Source organism: Sciurus vulgaris (assembly GCF_902686455.1).
Source record: "Sciurus vulgaris genome assembly, chromosome: 16".
NCBI lineage: Eukaryota > Metazoa > Chordata > Mammalia > Rodentia > Sciuridae > Sciurus > Sciurus vulgaris.
Genome location: NC_136477.1, coordinates 329,050 through 347,019, shown reverse-complemented (window position 1 = coordinate 347,019; position 17,970 = coordinate 329,050). Strand labels below are relative to the sequence as shown.

The following is a 17,970-nucleotide window of genomic DNA, read 5'->3' as shown; positions in this document are numbered from 1 at the left end:
CGCTGGGGGGGACTGTTGTGCCCCCTCCTGCAGGTCACCTCGGATGCACGTGGACAGGAGCGGGCCAGTTATTGCGTGAGCTCGATGTGGGCAGGGGAAGCCGAAGGCCAAGTATTGCACTTAAAAACACTCCTCAGACGCGGCCACCTGGGGGGCAGGGCGGGCGGGGCTCCACGCCACCTCGGCCAGTGGCCGGCCCCGTCCCCGTTTTACAGTTGGGGGAACTGAGGCACCGAGGTGAAGGGAGCCCCTCACGGCCGCCACCAAGGGCAGGGGCGATGGGGGTGGGCGCAGGGCGATGAGGGGGCAGCGGGGCTGGAGGGGCCGCGTGCTGCCCGCCGCCCGTCGGACTAGCCTACCTACGTCCCTCTATGGCTTCTGCGCGTGTGGGCGGCCGGGCAATGGCATGGCTTTGGTCTGGATGACGGCCCCGCCTGGCCCGTCTGGCCCGCGGGGCGGTGCGCGAGGGTCACAAGTTGGACGAGAGTCGCGAGCGCGCAGAGTCCAGCGGATCGAGGCCGCCGGCGGCGCTGGGTGAGGCCGAGTCCCTGCGGTCCGGGCCGGGCCCAGAGGCCCGGGCGGCAGGCGCTGGCCCTAGCCGCGGCGTGGAGCTGCTGGCCGGACGCACGGAAGTCGCGGGCCCCGGTCCGGGTGCGCCGTGGGGCAGCGAGGGCTGCGAGGCGGACAGTGGGCGCGACGCGCGGCTCAGGCGGCGTGCGGGCAGCACGGGCCCGGCGCGGGGGGCGGCGGGCGAGCCGGGCGCGCCGCCGTAGGGCGAGGTCCGCGGGGCCCGGGGGCTGGCGGGCGCGCCCGGGGGGCTGGCCGCGGGGGCGGGCCCGGGGGCGGCGCGGCGCAGGAGGCGGGGCGAGCCCAGCGCCAGCGGCCCCACCAGGGGGCGAGCCACTTGCGGGCAGAAGCTCATGGCCACCGCCTGCTGCAGCGTGGCGATGGCGGAGGTGACCTGCGGCGGCGGCGGCGGCGGGAAGAGGCCGCCGCGCTGGCCCAGCTCGGCCTGCTGCGCCATCTCGCGGTCGTACTTGACGATCTCCTGGATGATGGCGTTCTCCTGGTTGTTGAACACGCCCGAGCTGAGGTCGTGCTGCACCTTGTGCAGCAGGATCGAGTTCTTCTTCCCTGTGGGGGCGGGGCGTCAGCGCGGAGTGCTTGCTGGGCAGTGCCACGCAGGGTGCCTGCTGCGTACGCTGCGCATCTTTTGCGTACCAAAAGTATGCAGCAAGTATACTTCGGGCACCTACTGTGTGCAGTGAGCACACACAGGCCGCCCACCATACACAAGTAGATGCGAGTGCCTGCTGTGTACACTTACTGAGCACCTGTGCCTGTGCTGGCCGAACAACTCCTGCGTAGGAAAAGCTCATGCCGAAGTTCTGCGTGGGGCACCACGGGGCACCACGGGGCAGCCCTGCCCACGGGAAGCGCCGCCCGCGCCTGCGCAGGCCTCCTGGCCACCGCAGGGCCTCTGCCCGCCACACCCACTCCGGGCGCACACGTCCGCCCTTGCGGCCCGGCTGCGCCCCCACCCTGGACGCAGCAGGCTCCTCAGGGCTGCCCCACGCCCCCTCCTTGTGGGAGGCCACCTCCCCGCCCGCACTACGGGCCCTCGGACACAGGCCCAAGGGCGAAAACGCACACCACGGGAGCGCGCCTTCTCTGCCGCGCCGCACCAGGGCGGGTCAGCGCGGTGGGATCCTTGGGACCTGGCCGCCGGGCCACGCCCCTTCCTGTGCCCTGCAGCCAGCTCACCGATGCGGTCCAGGCGGTCGATGGCCACGGTCTCAAAGGCGCGCCGCATCATGGGGTACTCCTCCAGCACCTCATTGAAGTTGTCCACGCTCAGCGAATAGAGGCGGCAGTAGGTGTCGGCCCGCACGCTGGCCGTGCGCCGGCCCCGCGTAAGCAGGCAGATCTCTGCGCGGGCAACAGGCCCTCAGCTGCTGGACAGCCTGCCCGTTGCCCCTGCTGGAGCCACCCTGCCCGCCCTGCGGGGCCCCAAGCTCACCCCCGAAGTAGGAGCCGTCGGACAGCTTCATCTCCTTGTTGCCCTTGGTGAGCACGCTGACCACGCCGTGCTGGATGAAGTACATCTTCTTGCCCACAGTTCCCTCCCGGATGATGTAGTCCCCTGGCTGGAAGACCTCGAATTTGAGCTTGGTCAGCATGGCTGTCACAAAGTTGGGGTCAGCGTTGGCGAACAGCGGCATGGAGGCCACCAGCTTACGGCAGTTGAAGTTGACGATCTCCTGCAGGGCGGGCGGGCTGGGGCTGAGCTGTGGCCTGGGCCAGTCTTATCTTGGCCAGCCAAAAGCCAGGACAGAGGCCCCCCCCCCTACACTGGCCAAGGCCACTGGACGAACAGGAGCAGTCAGCAGTATCACAAGTGGGAAGGAAACCGAGAAGGACCTCTGTGGATGACCCCCAAGAGTGGAGGAAGGAGTGGGAGAGAGAAGCAACTCAGGGAGTGACTGGGGAGGCCGAGGCAGGAGGATGCAGATTCAGGCCAGCCTCAGCAACCTAGTGAGGCCCTGTCTTAAAGTAAAAAAACCACAAGGGCTGCGTTTTTTTTTTTCTGCACAGCAAAGAAGCACCCTAAGCAAAGTGAAGGGATGCACAGAAGTTAGGAGGGTCTTTCACGGGCCAGTGCCCTCCATGCACAAAGGCTCCCTAAGACGGGAGAGACTGAAAGGCAGGAGGCAGGAGACACGTGTGGCCCACGCAGGCGATCCTGGGGGCAGGTGCCAGGGGAGCCTGGACAGCCCAGGGCTCTGTGGGACACCTCACCACGGTGCCAGAGCCGTCAAGACCCAGCAGCTGGCCGCTGCCTCTGGGACGTGGGTGTGTGACGGGAGCCTGCCTCGCCTCCCGTGCCTGTGTTTTAAAGAGGAAGGGGAAGCCTGCAGGCCAGGCCTGGGCTCGGCTCAGGGCTGTGGACACCTAACCACGTTCCCGGGGCGGGGTCCTGTGGGCTGGGCAGCGCTCTGCAGTTGGGCTGTGGAGACGGTCGTGTGCCCTGTACACGGTGCCTGCCCTGCCTTCTGTGGTCTGCAAGTTCTGTGTACAACGAAGGCCCAAGGGCCGTGGTGGGGACCACCCACCACCAGTGTTCCCAGTGACGCGGCCACAGTGCCAGCCTCCCGAAGGCTCTGTCCGGCGGCCCTGGCAGCCCCTGCTCTCCCCTCAGGGCCTCTGCCCTTGCCAGCGGGCGCCGGACCTCACCTTCCCACCCTCCTGCCCCTGCCGTGGCCGGTGCTCCCCAGGGCGCCCCAGGGCTCCGTGGCTGCTTGGACATGGAACTCTGACCCCTGCGACCAGTGAATGTGACCTCATTTGGAAACAGGGTCTCCACCAAGCAGGCAAGTCAGGAGGCCGGGCAGATCAGGCCTCGTGCAGGGACGGGAGAGAGGGCAGGGAGGCCCTGTGGCTGGAGGCCGGAGCTGAAGGAGCCGCCCGGCCTGTGCCTGCTGCTAGACTGCCGGCCCGGGGAGAGGCCCTGCCTCCTGTTCCAGCTGCCCAGCAGGGGGGTCCTGCTCGGCAGCCCCAGGACATCCGCCCAGGGCCCACAGGCTGGAGGGCAGAGCCAGGACCTAGACCTCCGGTCAGCCCAGCCTGGACACTGCTGGCCTCCCGTGTCCAGCTCGGCCCCGGGCTCTGCCGGCAGGCAGGGGAGCGGGCATGGGGCCGCCGCGGGCCTCACCTCGCGCAGTGGGCCGTTGAGCTCCCCCAGGATGCTGTCCTCGTCGAACATCTTGCCTTGGTACCGGTGCTCGTAGTAGTCGTGGATCTTCTGGCGGAAGTCGGCCGGAAGCTTGTGGAAGGACATGTACTGCTCCACCTGCTTGTACTGCAGTGGGAAGGGCGGTCAGCAGCTGCCCGCCAGAGCAGGCCTGGCCAGCCCCCGTGGCCTGCAGCAACACCACCTCCAAACCCCATTTCCCCTGTGCGCTGCGTCAGGGTCGGACGAGTCCAGATGAGGCTCCTCAGGCGCCACGCCCGCCCTCGGGAGCCCTCAGGAGCCACGGGTCACGGTGGGGTGTCCGCTGGCCTGGGGCACCAGCCCAGCTGGGCTCCTGAGGAAGGAGGCTGTCAGCCCCTCCCGAGCAGGGCAGAGGGTGTGGTGCCAGGCCCTGCTGTCCCCAAGATGGTGCCTCTAGGTGCCCCACTTCCGCCCCAACCCGGCCCGGCCACAGCTGCTCTGAGCTCAGCGGAACCCGTGACGGCAGGCGGATGGCGGCACCAGCTCATGTTTGGGTGCGAGGCCCATGGCTTCCGGACAGCCGTGGTGCTTGGCACAGGGCCCAGCTGACCCGGCTGTCCTGGCTGGCAGCTCTCAGCCAGGGCCAGGCATGAGGACAGGACGGCAGATGGCACCTGGAGGGCCGGGCGTGCCCCTGCCTCAGGTGAACAGGGACCCGGCACAAGGCGCAGCCACAGGTCAGGTGGGCTTCCGCGGGGCTCACGCCAACCATCCCTCTACCCTCCCCTACAACCACCCTGTGGACGTTCTCCCCAGGCAGAGGCCAGACGGGGGCAGCCAGCACCCTTGCCAGCCCTGAGGCCTGCAGTCCGGTGTCGCCAGAAACCCCAGGCCTCTGGCTGCCCCACCCAGCCGGTCGTGACACTGGGCCCTGGCCATTCCCGGCTGGGCCGTCTGCTCCTGCGCCCCCATCACAGCTGGAGGTACTGGGTCCACACCCACGATGCCCCGGCCTCCCACCCCGGCCCTCTACTCAGAGCAGGAGGGAGCCCCCCACCAGATGTGGGTGGGAGTGGCCTCCCCGCGGGCCCCTGGGCAGGGCTGTGTCCCCTCAGACCTTCTCCTGGTACTGGCGCCTGGAGGAGTCCAGGGACTGGATGAGGGCGGTGGCGTGGCCGATGAACATGGCGTAGCAGGTGGCGCCCACGATCATGCTCAGCATGGTGAGCCAGATGTCCGTCATGCTCTCGGGCGCCTGCCGCCCATACCCGATGCACAGCATGTGGCTCATGGCCTTGAAGAGCGCGAAGGAGTACAGCTCGCTCCAGGAGTGGTTCTGCAAGGCCAGGGCGCGCGGTTGGGGCAGCACTGCCCGGGGCGCCTGGCCACCAGCCCCCCGCAGGCACTCGGGTGGGGGCTCCCAGTGTCCAGAGGCACAGGCCGGGCAGGCACAGGCGTGCTGGTGTGCCGGGGGCCTGATGCCCCTCCTGCCTCGCTGCCGGGGGAGCTGAGACTCAGAGCACCCAGACTGACCAGCACACCTGAGAGGCCAAGAGGACATACAAGTTCTGAGGGCCCCAGGACAGGACAGCTGGGGACATGAGTTACACCCCAGGGGCTGGGAGGGCAGAGGGCCGCTCTTGGACGTCCTCAGTTGACCAGGCTGGGGAAGGGGGGCAGTGGGCCTGTCCAGGAAATGGAACCACTTGTGCAGGCAGCAGCTGGACAATGGGCTCCTCAGCCCAGGCAGCCGTGCCAGGCGCCGGCTGAGGAGGGGTGCCTGTGGGTTCTCCCTCTGCGGCTCCTGACCCCATCGAGCCCACTGTCAACGTCCAGCTGCTCTGCGTCCAGCCTAAAGCGTGCCAAGCCCTGTAGTTGCCCCTGGCCAGGGCAGGACGCAAGGCTGACTGGGGCCCCAGCCCGGCTTGTCGGTGACCAGGCCTGCGGGCAGCAGGCACCTTTGTGTCCCTTCCCACGCGCGCAGCGCTGGGCTTTTGTCTCGTCCGTGTGCACGGACACAGCTGACCATGGGAAAGCCGCGGCGGCGCTGGAGAGGGCGCGGCGGGCTCACCACCATGTTGTTGATGGACACCCAGCAGTTGCTGGGGAAGTCCTGCAGCATGGGCACCAGGAACTGCAGGCAGCCGTCCCAATGGCAAAGCAGCAGCATCATGCTGATGAGGTTGCAGATGCGCATCACCGCGCTGGCCAGGTCGTAGGTCATGTGGAAGATCTGGGGAGGCGCAGGCCGCTGGGGCACCCTCCCGGACTGAGGCCCCGCGCCCGCCACGCACTTCTCCCGCCCGCCGGCCCTGCCTCCGCCTCCTGCCGCCGAACTCCCCGCGTCCACCACGGCAGGAGGCGGCCCAGGGCTGAGGCAGGGAGCTGGCTTCCGGCTCTGAGCCTCTGGCAAAGGATGGCTGTCTCCTCGGGGCAGAGGGCAGGGCAGGGAGCAGGCAGCTGGCCCGCCGGCGGCCCCCCAGCTCTGCCCCATGGCCGCCTGGTGTGGGGGCTTGCCCTATGGTGGACCCAGGAGCCTCCCCTACCGCGGGCCTGGACGCACGACCCTGTGGGGTCGTCCTCCGTCCCTGGGGTACTCACTCCCAAGGCCCCCGGCCTCCCCGCCCCCTCGGCTCCCACCGAACCCCAGTGACTGCCCAGGTGCCCTGGCGGTCCTCACGCCCTGTACCTGCAGCCCGCACATCGCCGCCTGGCCCTCGAGGCCCCTCCGCGAGGGGACCCCGGCAGCCGGGACCCTGGGTCCCAAGGCCCCGCGACGCTCAGGCCGCGCTCCAGCCCCTCCTGGTCCTCACCTCCTCCCACTGGTGGATGTAGCGGATGAGCCGCGACAGGCGCAGCAGCCGCAGGAGGCTGAGGATCTTGGTGAAGCGCACGATGCGCAGGGCGCGCGCCGTCTTGTAGACTTCCGAGTCGATGCCTTTCTCCACGATGAGAAAGATGTAGTCCACCGGGATGGACGACACGAAGTCCACCACGAACCACGTGCGCAGGTACTTCTTCTTGATCTTTTCCGGGTCCAGGATGATCTCCGTGTTGTCCTCGATCACGATGCCCGTGCGGAAGTTGAGCACCAGGTCCATGAGGAAGAAGGTGTCCGAGACGACGTTGAACACGATCCACGGGGCAGTGGTCTCGTCCTTAAAGAAGGTGATGCCCACGGGGATGATGATGAGGTTCCCCACCATGAACAGCAACATGGTGAAGTCCCAGTAGAACCTGGGGGGAGAAGGCTGCTCACAGTGCCGCCGCGCCCCAGCTCCCAGGGCCCTGGACCCGGGCAGAGGCCTGCGCCTCCAGAAAGCCTCCCCGCAGCCCGGGTCCCTCTCTGCGGCCCACTGCCCTTCCCTCGAGGGCGCAGACCTCCGGAAGCCCGCAAGGCTGCTCGGAATGACCGACTGTTTCACAGGACCCAAAGGGAAGCTGCCCCGGCACAAGACTGGTGTCCAACACCGTCAGGGACGGAGGAAGATGAACGGGGCAGGCAGAACCGGGTGGGAGCACTGGGCAGAGGGGAGCCCGGGTGGGCTGGGCCCCACACGGCACAGTCAAGCCTGGGCCGGGAGCGCCGCTCACACCTGCCCACCTGGGCCTGCAGGCAGCACCCTGGGGGCGGGCGCAGGAGGAGGCAGAGGGAGGCCAAGGTAGGGGAGACGAGAGCGGCAGACGAGTGGGCGGGGGGAGGTGGGTCAGGACCCGGCAAGTGTCTGGACCCTCAGTGTAACAGGTCACGCCCACCCCGATGCACATCCCAAGGCCAGTCCCACGGTCCCTCTTGGGAAGCACTGGCAGCAACAGGCCTGTGCACGCGAGGGATATCCACTGATGGCCAGGCAGAGTGCCGAGTGAAGGGTCCCCTAATGGGGACACAGGCCACATGGTCAGATGCCCAGCCCAGCTGCTGAGAAGGTGCAGATCCAAACCCGTCTGGTGGAGAACCACGTGGTGGCTCCTAAAAAGCCAAGCACAGGGTCACCACGCGGCCCAGCAGTCCACTCAGCACAGGTCAGGAGTAGGAAGCAAGGGTCCCAACAGGAGCCGGCACACCACGTTCCTTCCCATGACCGACAGCAGCCAGAGGCAGGCGGCCCACGTGCGCGTCCTTGGGTGAGGGGAAAACACGGCGAGCCACGCACACCAGGAGCGCTGGCAGGAGCGGGCGACAGCAGCAGCGTGCGCAGGCCTGAGGCCCTGGTGCTCCGTAAGAGCCAGACACAGGCCAGTGTGTGACCCAGGGACATCCAGAGATGGGGTGTGGACTCACAGAGCTTTGCTCCCGCTCATGGCTGAGTGGCTACGTGGCAGCTTTTACCATGGATAGACTAAGTAACTGAAACAGAAGGACAGGTGCAGTGCCACGCCTGTCATCCCAGCAACTTGGGAGGCTGAGGCAGGAGGATCACAAGTTTGAGGCCAGCCTTAGCATCTTAGTAAGAACCTCAGCAACTTAATGAGACCCCGTCTCAAATCTTAAAAGAATGTGTGTGTGTGTGTGTGTGTGTGTGTGTGTGTGTGTGTGTGTGAGAGAGAGAGAGAGAGAGAGAAGAGAGGGGAGAGAGAGAGTGTGTGTGTATACCAGCGGCACTTAACCACTGAGCCACATCCCTAGCTCTTTTTTTTTTTGTATTTTATTTAGAGACAGGGTCTCACTGAGTTGCTTAGGGCCTGGCTAAGTTGCTGAGGCTGGCTTTGAACTTTTGATCCTCCTGCCTCAGACTCCCAAGCCACTGGGATGACAGGCGTGCACCACCACGCCAGGCAAGAAAATGATTTTTAAAGGATTGGAGACGTAGCTCAATGGCAAAGTACCCTTGATTTTATCCCCCAGCACCAAAAGAGAGAGAGAGGGGAAGAGAGGGGAAGAGAGGAGAGAGAGGAACCTCGGGGGCTGGGATGAGTGGTGCCTGAGGTGGGCTTGAGCCCACAAAGCACACCACGTGGGCCAGGCAAAGGAGGGCTCGTCTTCCAGAGGGGCTGGCCACACCTCGCTCACACGCGGCCCTGGGTTCCAGCACCACCATACAGAAAGGGAGGAGTGAGCACCTTCATTTTTGACCCTTAAAGTCTGGGGGACCCCGGGGCTGGAATGTAGCTCTTTGGTGGAGCACTGGCCAAGCGTGCTCAAGGCCGCAGGCTCAAGCCCAGCACCACCACAGATGAAGTCTGGGTCCCACCCTGCAGACTGTGTCGGCCTCTCCCCACTCCCTCCAGGCAGGGGCTCTGTGGGGCCATCCACGGGCCGTCCGTGGGCCACCCCTGCCCACTGCTGCTGGGTGGCACAGCCCTGCGAGTGCACAGCTCCCGGCCTCTGTGGGTTAGACTCTTGTCTGCATGGCACCTGAGCCTGCTGGGCGGCCAGGCGTTCCACTTCGGGGAACTGATCTCAAGGAAATCGTCCAAATGGGAGAAGGGAAAAAATCAGAAAGTGATTTGTACTGAGATGTTCACGGCAGCTCAGTCTGTGAGAGCCAAGGGCTGGACGGGACCCAGCATCCAGGCAGCGTGAGCCAGCCAAATGAGCGCGGCCCATGGGCACAAGTGACCGGGGAGCTCTCCAGTCCCTGGGAACCTCGGTCTCCTCGTCCATCCTCAATCCACGTGGTGAGGTCTCCTGTGAAAGTGCTCAGAAGTTCCCCATGACACGGAAGGTGGGCTCCCGGAGGGTCCCGGGAGTCGCTGAGGTGGGGCTGAGACCTGGAGAGTGCTGACACCAGTGGGGTAGAGGGGGTACCCCCGAACGTCAAGGTCAGCATCAGATGGCTCTGCTGGCCCCTCCTCTGCTGGGTCGAGGCGGTGCGAGTGGGCTCAAGCCCCTCTGGTGCAGTGCTCCACCTGCCTGCTGTTCCCCACCCCTCTGCCCCCAGAGGCCACTGTGTGGCTCACCCTCTCTGGACTGAGAACTGCCTCCCTGTGGGTCCAAAGAAGCAGAAAAGAGCCATGGACAAGGGTTCAGAGACCACCAGAGGGACCTAGAACAGACTGAGCGGCCCGTGACTGGGGCACCGTGGTGGCACTGCTCACAAACTCCCCGTTTCCTCCTGACTGCAAGGGCCGGCCAGTCAGGTAGGGGTGCAGGACCCTGCCTGGGGTCACACGGTGCGACCCCTCTTCCCAGGCAGGTGGCCATCCCCATCGTCCCTGTGGGGTGGGGCCAGCCTGCTCCAGCCAGGATGCCTCCCACAGGGCCCAGACCCAACCCTGGTCCTCACCAGCTGGCCTGGCCCCCCAGGAGGAATCTGGGTTCAGGAGTGTCCCTTACCAAGGGGAAACTGAGGCCAGGGAAGAGGATGCCCTAGGCCTTCAGGGTGTCCACTGCAGCCCAACACCCCTGCCCGCCACCTTGCTCACCCTGGACAGGGAGATCTGGGAACCTCACCTGCCTCAGTGTGTGGGGCTCCTGCTCCAGGAAACAGGGTCCCAGAGGGAGGGGGATCCCCATTGGCCCCCTCCCCTCTTGGGTTCTGCTGTCATGGGCAGCCACTGACTTGAGCCCCGATCTGCCCTGCCCACCGGCATGGGGGACACAGTCTTGCTTCCCAGGGCCCTCCTTACAGATCTGGGCATTCACTGCCCAGGGCCACTCAGCTCTCCAGGGATTTCTCAGCAAGAATCTGAATGACCACAATTAAATCCTGTTTAAGCAATCATCAGGGCGCTGGGTACAGACCTTCACACCCACAATCCTAGCGGCTCAGGAGGCTGAGGCAGGAGGATCTCAAGTTCAAAACCAGCCTCAGCAACTTGGCGAGGCCCCAAGCAACTTAGATCCTGTCTCAAAATAAAAAATAAAAAGGGCTGGGAACGTAACTCAGTGATAAAGTGCCCCCAGGTTTAATCCCCAGTACCAAAAAAAAAAAAAAAAAAAAAGCTAAGTAACATTAATCTTCAACTCTTAGAAAAATTCCTTGAAGTTCTTCTTGCTGTTTAATTTCAAGATTGTTTTAATTCAATCACTTTAGATTTTTATGATTATCTATTCATACTAAAAATGTGGGGCTGGGTTGTGGCTCAGTGATAGGGCACTTGGCTGGCAAGTGTGAGGCACTGGGTTTGATTCTCAGCACCACATAAAAAATATAAATAAAGTCCATCGAACACCAAAATATATAATTCTTTAAAAATCAAAAAAAAGTGTGGCACTGGACTTAACAAGTCAGTGGGCTCCATGGCACTCGCCTACAATTCTAGCTGAGGCAGGAGGATCACACCCAAGAAATTTAGAGACCCTGCCTCAAACAAAACTGCACAGGGCTGGGATGTAGCTCAGCAGTAAAGTGCCCCTGGGTTCGACCCCAGTGACTAAATAAATAAGTAAATACATAAAGACACGGAGGCGCGGGAGCCCCGGGCCCCTCAGCCTGGCGCAGCCCCCCTCCCGCTCGGGGCTCTGGCTTGCACAGCCCGGCCGCGAAGGGTCAGGGAGAGCCCCTCCAGCCGAGGGGCGAGAGAGGGCTCTGCCCGTGCGCCTGCAGCCCCCGTGGGCACTGGGTGGGGGTCCTGGGAGCCTGACTGCCAGAGCCCAGGCCCCGGCTGGAGGTCAGGGCTGGGTGGACAGGCGGGTGGCCGTGTCCCCAGTGGGTGCGAGATGCCAGGAGGCAGTCCACCAATCCCTGATGAGGAGAAGCAGGGCCCTGGGCCCCCGTGTGGGCTTAGTCTGCAGGCGGCAGGAGGAGCCTAGGGTGGGCAGGGAAGAGGCATGTGTCTGCGCCCTCTGACCCTGCCAGGTGCCAGGGGCTTGTGATGAGCCCTCTTCTGGGTCCCACTGAGCAGGACAGGAGAGGAACCCACACCAAGAGGAGGTGGCATCTGAGGTAGTGACCACTGGTCAGGGGAGGTGACCAAGCAGAGATAACTGCAGGTACAAAGGCCCTGAGGCCTCCGTGGGGCAGGAGGCGAGGAGGAGGAGGAGCCAGGAGGCCTGAATGACTGGGAAGCACGGGCAGGGACAGTCAGCCGAGGGTCAGAGACAAGCAGGGCAGCAGTGGGGAGGGAGGACCAGGGCTGCTGGCTGGCGGGTGAGTTTCAGGGGCTGAGCTGCAGGCATGCCGAGGGGATGGGGCAGCTCTGGCCTGAGCCAGCGCGCTGTGGAAGAAGGGCTTCTTCGGCTCCCTGCCAGGCACCGAAGCGGCCACCGGATTCCTGACCCTCCACATCAACCTCAGTCCTCCCTCCTCACCAGAGGTGGCCTGGGCCCGAATCCCCAGTGGGAGCTGGCCTACTGCCCCCACCCCCGGCCAGGGGACCCCACCCCAACTCTGGCCACCGCTGGGTCACGTCTGTTTACCATGCAGGAATTCATGACCCAGGACCTGCAGAGCCAGGGGCACCGGCCTTGACCTGCTGCTCCACTAGCCGCTGGGGGATGGGCCTCCTGTCCCATCAGGCTCTGGGGATCCTCAGGGCAGGACTTGGCTTGGCCTGAGCCCTCTGAGGGCCAGAGAGGAACACACCTCTTTCCCTTCAGCCTGTCCTTCCAGGACCTTCCTGGAGCATGGAGCTAACAACCTGCAGAGCAGCTGGCGTGGCTGCAGTCAGACGTCAGAGGCACTTACAACTTGGGAGCCAGAGGAAGGCAGAAAGGGAGTCACCCGCCATTGTTCTCTAGGGCAAGGGGCTGCCCCTGGGGCCAGAGCTACCTCGGCCACCCAGTGGCTGTTGCAGAGGAGCAGGGAGGGAAGCGCTCCCGACCAGTGCCCCACACCCACTGCCCTGCTCTGCCCTCAGAGTCTGTGTGGTCCGCTCGCTCCCAGCCACTCTGCGCACCTGGGAACCAGGTGCTGTGAAGGCGCTCCTCCCAGTCCTCCCAGGCCCTGTGCCCCTGGAGGAGGGGCTGGAACTCAACTCAGGCCCCAGCTGTGGTGTGCACAGAAGGGAAGGGAGTCAGGTCATCCCTGTGTCCCTGGAACCCGCTGCTGCACCGAAGCTCCCAGAGGCCTCTCAGTATCCGTGTGGAGCGCCAGGTCGGCCTGCTGTGTACTGGCCCTGGCTTTCACAGGGTGGACCTGTCCAGCAGTGAGCCTCGAGACCTGCTGGTCTGCCTGGCATCCGTGTTCTTGGAAAACATGTCCCGGGCGCCCTCCCAATGCCAGTCCCTGACAGGACAGGCTGGAGGCAGAGGGCTGCTGCTCACCAGAGGGCAGGAGAAGACACTGTGCATTCTGAGCCCGCAGGTTGCTGCCAGGACTGTGGACGTCAGACCCCCCATGCCATCTTCTGCGTTCAGAAAAATGCCGGACTGGAGGCCAGAGAGGACCCCAGGCACTGCTCACTGTGGGCTGCCAGGGAACTTCCTGCCCTGGCCCCCAGGTCCTGCCTCCCTCAGCTGGGACACCTTCCACCTGGGGTCACCCCACAGCCTGCTGCTCAGGCTCTTGGTCACAGCAGCCCCCTCCTGGTGCCAGGCAGTGCAGGGCATTTACAGGGTCAGACCAATCAGGGAACCAAGTTGAGCCTGGGAAGCCAAGGAAGTGGAGAGGTTCCGCTGGGCAGGGAGCTGAGGGCTGCTGCCCCATTCTGCTCCTAGAGATGCCCGCCAGTCACCCAGGTGCCCCCAGTGTCCATGACAGTTTTTTTTTATTTTTTAGTTGGCAATGGGCCTTTGCAGTTTTATCTATTTAAGTGCTGAGAATTGAACCCATGCCCCGCACGTGCTAGTTAAGTGCTGTCACAACCCCAGCCCTCCACAACACTCTTAGGACCCCTCTTTCTTCCTTCTCCCTGGGCCTGGGTGGACCTCAGGTTCTCTGTCACTGTGGTGACACTAACACTATTAACCCAACGTTGGTGAGTGTCTCTGACATCCCCAGCAGGGCTCAGGCAGCTTTGCTGGTCAGGTGCCTGGCATCAGTGCCCACGTTCAATCAGAAGGGGCTGGCAGGGGCGCAGGTCCCCAGACAGCGGAGGCCAGAGCTGTTCTGCTGCAGCTGTAAACCTGGCCGCTGCTCCTCGTACAGTCCTGATGGCGGGCCAGGCCCACTCCCCGTTTACCCCTCACCTCAGCCTTCCTGCCAGCCCGGACCCCAGTAGACCCACACAGTGGCCTGTGAACACCACATGGTCCAGCATGCAGAGCAGGCCCAGCCTGCCCAGGGTCCCACAAGCAACTGTGCCTGGGGGGGACCTGTGGGGGCAGGCCAGCTCCTCCAGTGGACCTCCTCCCACACACCCTGGGGTCAGCCCCTGCCCAAGCCTCCTCCCCAGGGTCAGCCTGGAGCCCACTCCACAGCAAGCCCTCAGGTGCCAGTGGTGCTGAGGCAGAGGAACCTGGGCAGCAGGTACTGCTGCAGGCCTCTCTCACCCGCTGTGCCCCTGCCCCTTTCTGGCCAGCTGGCACAGCCCTGTTAGCAGTGGGGCCAGGCAGACTGGGAGCCCTTGCTGGAGGCAGCAAGGCTGCCCTGTACCACTACAGGCTGGAGCCATGAGACCCTGGTCCAAACTCTGCCGCCTGGACTCTGAGCAGGAATGTCAGCATTCCCTGCATGCAGGCTGGAGGGTCCCAGCAGCCCTATGGGCCCCTGCTCCCTCTGGCCTCTCCCAAAGTCCAGGCTGTGGGTCGTTCACAGCTGGGGAAGATCTCATGCCTGTGGACAGGAAATGGAATTTCCTCCAGTCTCTGTCCCTGACTTGTGTGCCTCTAGGTCTGTTTCCCCAGTTGTCAAGCACTGGAGGTTTGGAGTGGGCAGGAAAAGGGAGAGCCCTACAGCGCTGCTTGCCTAGCTCTGGGGTTCCAGGAGTACACGGAGAACCCCAGTCCTGGCGGAGAACCTGCCGCGGGAGCTCAGGCGACTCCCAGGCCGGGCGCTGTCCGCGGTGCTGAAACCTCTCACCAGCGCGCCTGCGGCGGTGGTTCGCTCGCGTCTACACCTCTACAATGGTACTCTCCCCCGACCCAAGGACGCACTCCCGCACACCCTGTACACCGCTTGCCACACCGCCCACCGATGAACACGCTCACCCACACGCCACCCCAACACAGGCCTCAGTGACCCACCAGACACACCCCTGGGGACACGCCTCCCCTAGATCATCAGGCACACGCCCCCAGGACCCCCGCCCCGTCACTGTTCGTGTGCACACACGCGCGACCTGCAGTGACACGCACTGTCCACTCTCGCCGGTCACACAATGCACGCCCAGAAAGGTCCGCAAGCACACCGGGCCGTGGCTCTGCTCTAAGGCTCTCCACACAAATCCACACCGACATCTACATACCCACCGACACAAGGGAACACCCCGCAGTCGCTCGGCGGGAGACGCAACTTGGAGACCCCCACCCGTTCTGCACCCTCTGCACGCTACCCAGACGCGCCTGCCGAGCGGTTCAGGTGAACACGGTGGAGTGCGCCGTGACCGCTTAACCCCTTCCCAACCGGTCTCGCCCGGGCGCGTCCTTCCCGGGCGCCCTTCCCTCCCTCCTCCCCTGCCTCCTCCGCGCCCACGTTCCCCTCTATTCGTCCTCTCCGCCCCTCCGCGCTCAGACGCTGGCCCTGTGGCCCGCAGCTTGCGCCCATCAAACCTGCAGCAAGGCGGTGCCGGGGATGTCAGGGCGCGCGGGAAGGGGCGCGCAGGGGTCACCGGGAGCACACTCAGCCCCTCAGTCTCCCCAAGGGCGGAGCCTCTCTCGTCTTGGTCCCTCTGGGGCGGGCCTCGGGCACGCCCGAAGTCACCGAGGGGCCCCCGCCGAGGTCACCGGCCGGACGCGCTGCCCCGCCCTCCCGGGCGCTCCAAGGACGGCCCCCGCGTGCGCCGCTCTAGGGCCCCTCCGCGACGGCAGCCCCTCCCGAAGGCGGTACCTGAAGTCGCTGTACGGGTGGATGATCCAGGCCCCCGCCGATTTCACGCGCTCCTGCTCGCGCTCCACTGCCTTCTGGCTGCCGAACATCCGCAGCGAGAACTTGTTGACGCCGGGCTGCAGGAGCGCGCCGAACTGGCGCTGCAGGAAGCTGGCCTGGCTGCCGCGAGGTTCCCCTGCCGGGCCCGCCTCCTCGCTGCCGGCCTCGTCCGCCGGCCCCGCCGCGCCCGGCGCCGCCGCGGGCCCCGAGGCCGCCCCGCGGCACGAGAACGACACCTTGGGGCCGCGCGCTGGGCCCTCGGGACCCGCGGGGCTGCACTGCGGATCGCCGCGCCCGCACTCGCCGTTTGGGCTGCCCTTGGCGGCGCCGGGGGTGCCCGGGCGCCCGCACGAGCTGTCGCGGCTGCGGAGCCGGGCGCGCGGGCCGCCCTCGTCCGCCGCCTCGGGGGGCGCCGCCTCGGCCCGCGGCGGCTGCTGTGGGGGAGCGGGCGCGGGGCCCGGGGGCGGCGCAGGCGGCGGCGGCGGCGGCGGCTGCTGCTGGGGGGGCGCGGGCGGCGGCGGCGGCGGCGGCCCCGGCGCAGGGGTCGCGCCCGGGCTCTCCCCGGGCCGCCCGCCGCCCCCGCGCGCGTCCATGGCGAGGCGGCGCCGGGCAGTGCGGAGCGGAGCCGCCGCCGCCGCCGCCGCCGGCCCGAGCCCGAGGGAGGGGGGAGGCGGGGGCGGGACGGGGAGGAGCCGCGGGGGGCGGAGCCTCGACCTCGGGGGAGGGGCGGGGGCGCGTGCCCTGCCTCCTCCCGAGCCCCCGGCCCGCGCGCTCCAACACGGCTGCGCTGGGGAAACTGAGGCCCGAGGCAGCGAGCGGCCCAAGGTCAGGCGGCTCCAGGCCTTGGAGGCTCGTCCAGGCCTCTCTCCGAGGGGAAACTGAGGCCCGCGAGGTGGAAGGTCGTACCCAAGGTCACCGAGCCCAGCCTGTGGGCCGGGGCCTCTGCGCGCGACCTCTGCGAGGCCCTTCCCCGCGCCTCCGGCTCACCTCTATCCGGAGGTGACGCCGGTTCGGGAGACGCGCCGCCCCCGCGCTGGTGCCGGCCTCCTTCCTTTCCCTAGGTGCAAATTTCCTTAATAAAAAATTGCTTGTAAAGGCCACCAGGGCCCTGGCTCTGTCGCACGCGCGCACTGGACAAAGCCCCTTGAACGTGCTTGGGGAGCTGCCTGCAGGGCTGTGTGGTCAGTTTTGAGAGGCTGGCGAACCCACGCTCATCCCCTCTCCTGAATCTGCATGTGGGAGACCGAGGTAGATTCCTGCAGGAAGAGGTCAATAGAGCCACCCGAGGGAACTGTCTACCCCAACCCCAAATGGCGCCCTGGAGCTCACGGGGGACTCCCTGAGCCTGGTGGCTTTAGTTCACCATTGCCTTCCAATGGTTTCAGGCTTCTCCTGAGGGGTCAGGGTCGAGCTGCCCCAGTGGGCTCTGCAAGGTCACCTCGGGCCTGACTCTAGTCCCCCACTCTACCCCAGCTCCACTGCAGAGTGGGGGAGGCTGACATGAGTCGGAGGGGCTCAAAGGAAGTGGAGAGAGAGGAGAGGCCCCCACAAGGAAGGGAGGGCTTGGAAATGGTGGGGATCCTGCTGCCTGGGACCCTCCTAGACACCCCTGGACCCTCCTGAGCCCTTCTCCCCCAGAACCCTCCTGGACCCCCTGGATTTCATGATCTTCCTGGCTTGATGTCACATTGGACAATGACTCTGGATGCCCTCCTCCTCCTGGGACACTGAGGCCAGGAGGGTGGAGATGTGGCTTGTCAGGCACATAGCAGGTGTTCAGTAGTAACTGAGGGACAGGCCCTGCCCCAGAGCTTGTCTCATCTGACGGTGGATGCGCTGAGCCCCGTCACTCCTGCCAGGCTACCTGAACCTGGGGACCCCCATTTCACCCCTGAGCAGTCAGCAGCAGAGTTGGCAGTGCCAGGCTGCAGCCCACCCCAGGCAGATGCATGTTCTGGCTGAAGGGGGCTCTTTTATATTCACCCTGGGAAGATGTCAGACTGGGCAAGTTGCCAGAGCCCTGGGGCTTGCTGCTGCATGGAGAGGAGACAGGCCTGGCTGCCAAGGGACCCACCGTGCCTGGCAGAGGGAGAGGCTGATGGACTCTACTGCTGCCCATGATTCACAAAGGATTCAGGGGCTCTGGGGGCCCTAATCCCTTTCTGAGCCTGGGGTCCTGGTCACTAGGCTCTGGCAACTCCTCCCCACCCACGGCCCCCACCCTAGGCCAGGCATCACCAGCGAACTCGGGGACAGCTCACACTAACCACCCGCTCAGGCCAGAGAGCTTGCCATTTATCCAGTTATTCAAGAAATACTCATTAAGCACCTGATCCAGGGACTGGGATTCAGAGTGGGGCCCACGGTCAGGCAGAGGAGACACAACAAGCACAGGGAATGCAAGCTTTC

At 65.4% G+C, this 17,970-nt stretch overlaps 1 protein-coding gene across 1 annotated transcript; it reads right to left on the bottom strand.

Annotated features, from left to right (window-relative positions):
• Positions 1-122: 122 nt before the first annotated feature.
• On the bottom strand, positions 123-16,169 carry HCN2 (hyperpolarization activated cyclic nucleotide gated potassium and sodium channel 2). The gene is made up of 8 exons (XM_079116555.1): positions 15,523-16,169; positions 6,526-6,949; positions 5,784-5,945; positions 4,830-5,048; positions 3,713-3,859; positions 2,021-2,261; positions 1,765-1,929; positions 123-1,134 (listed from the first exon to the last, which is right to left on the bottom strand). The coding sequence occupies exons 1-8, from the start codon at positions 16,152-16,154 to the stop codon at positions 470-472; spliced, it is 2,655 nt and encodes an 884-aa protein (XP_078972681.1). The 5' UTR covers positions 16,155-16,169; the 3' UTR covers positions 123-469.
• Positions 16,170-17,970: the final 1,801 nt, after the last annotated feature.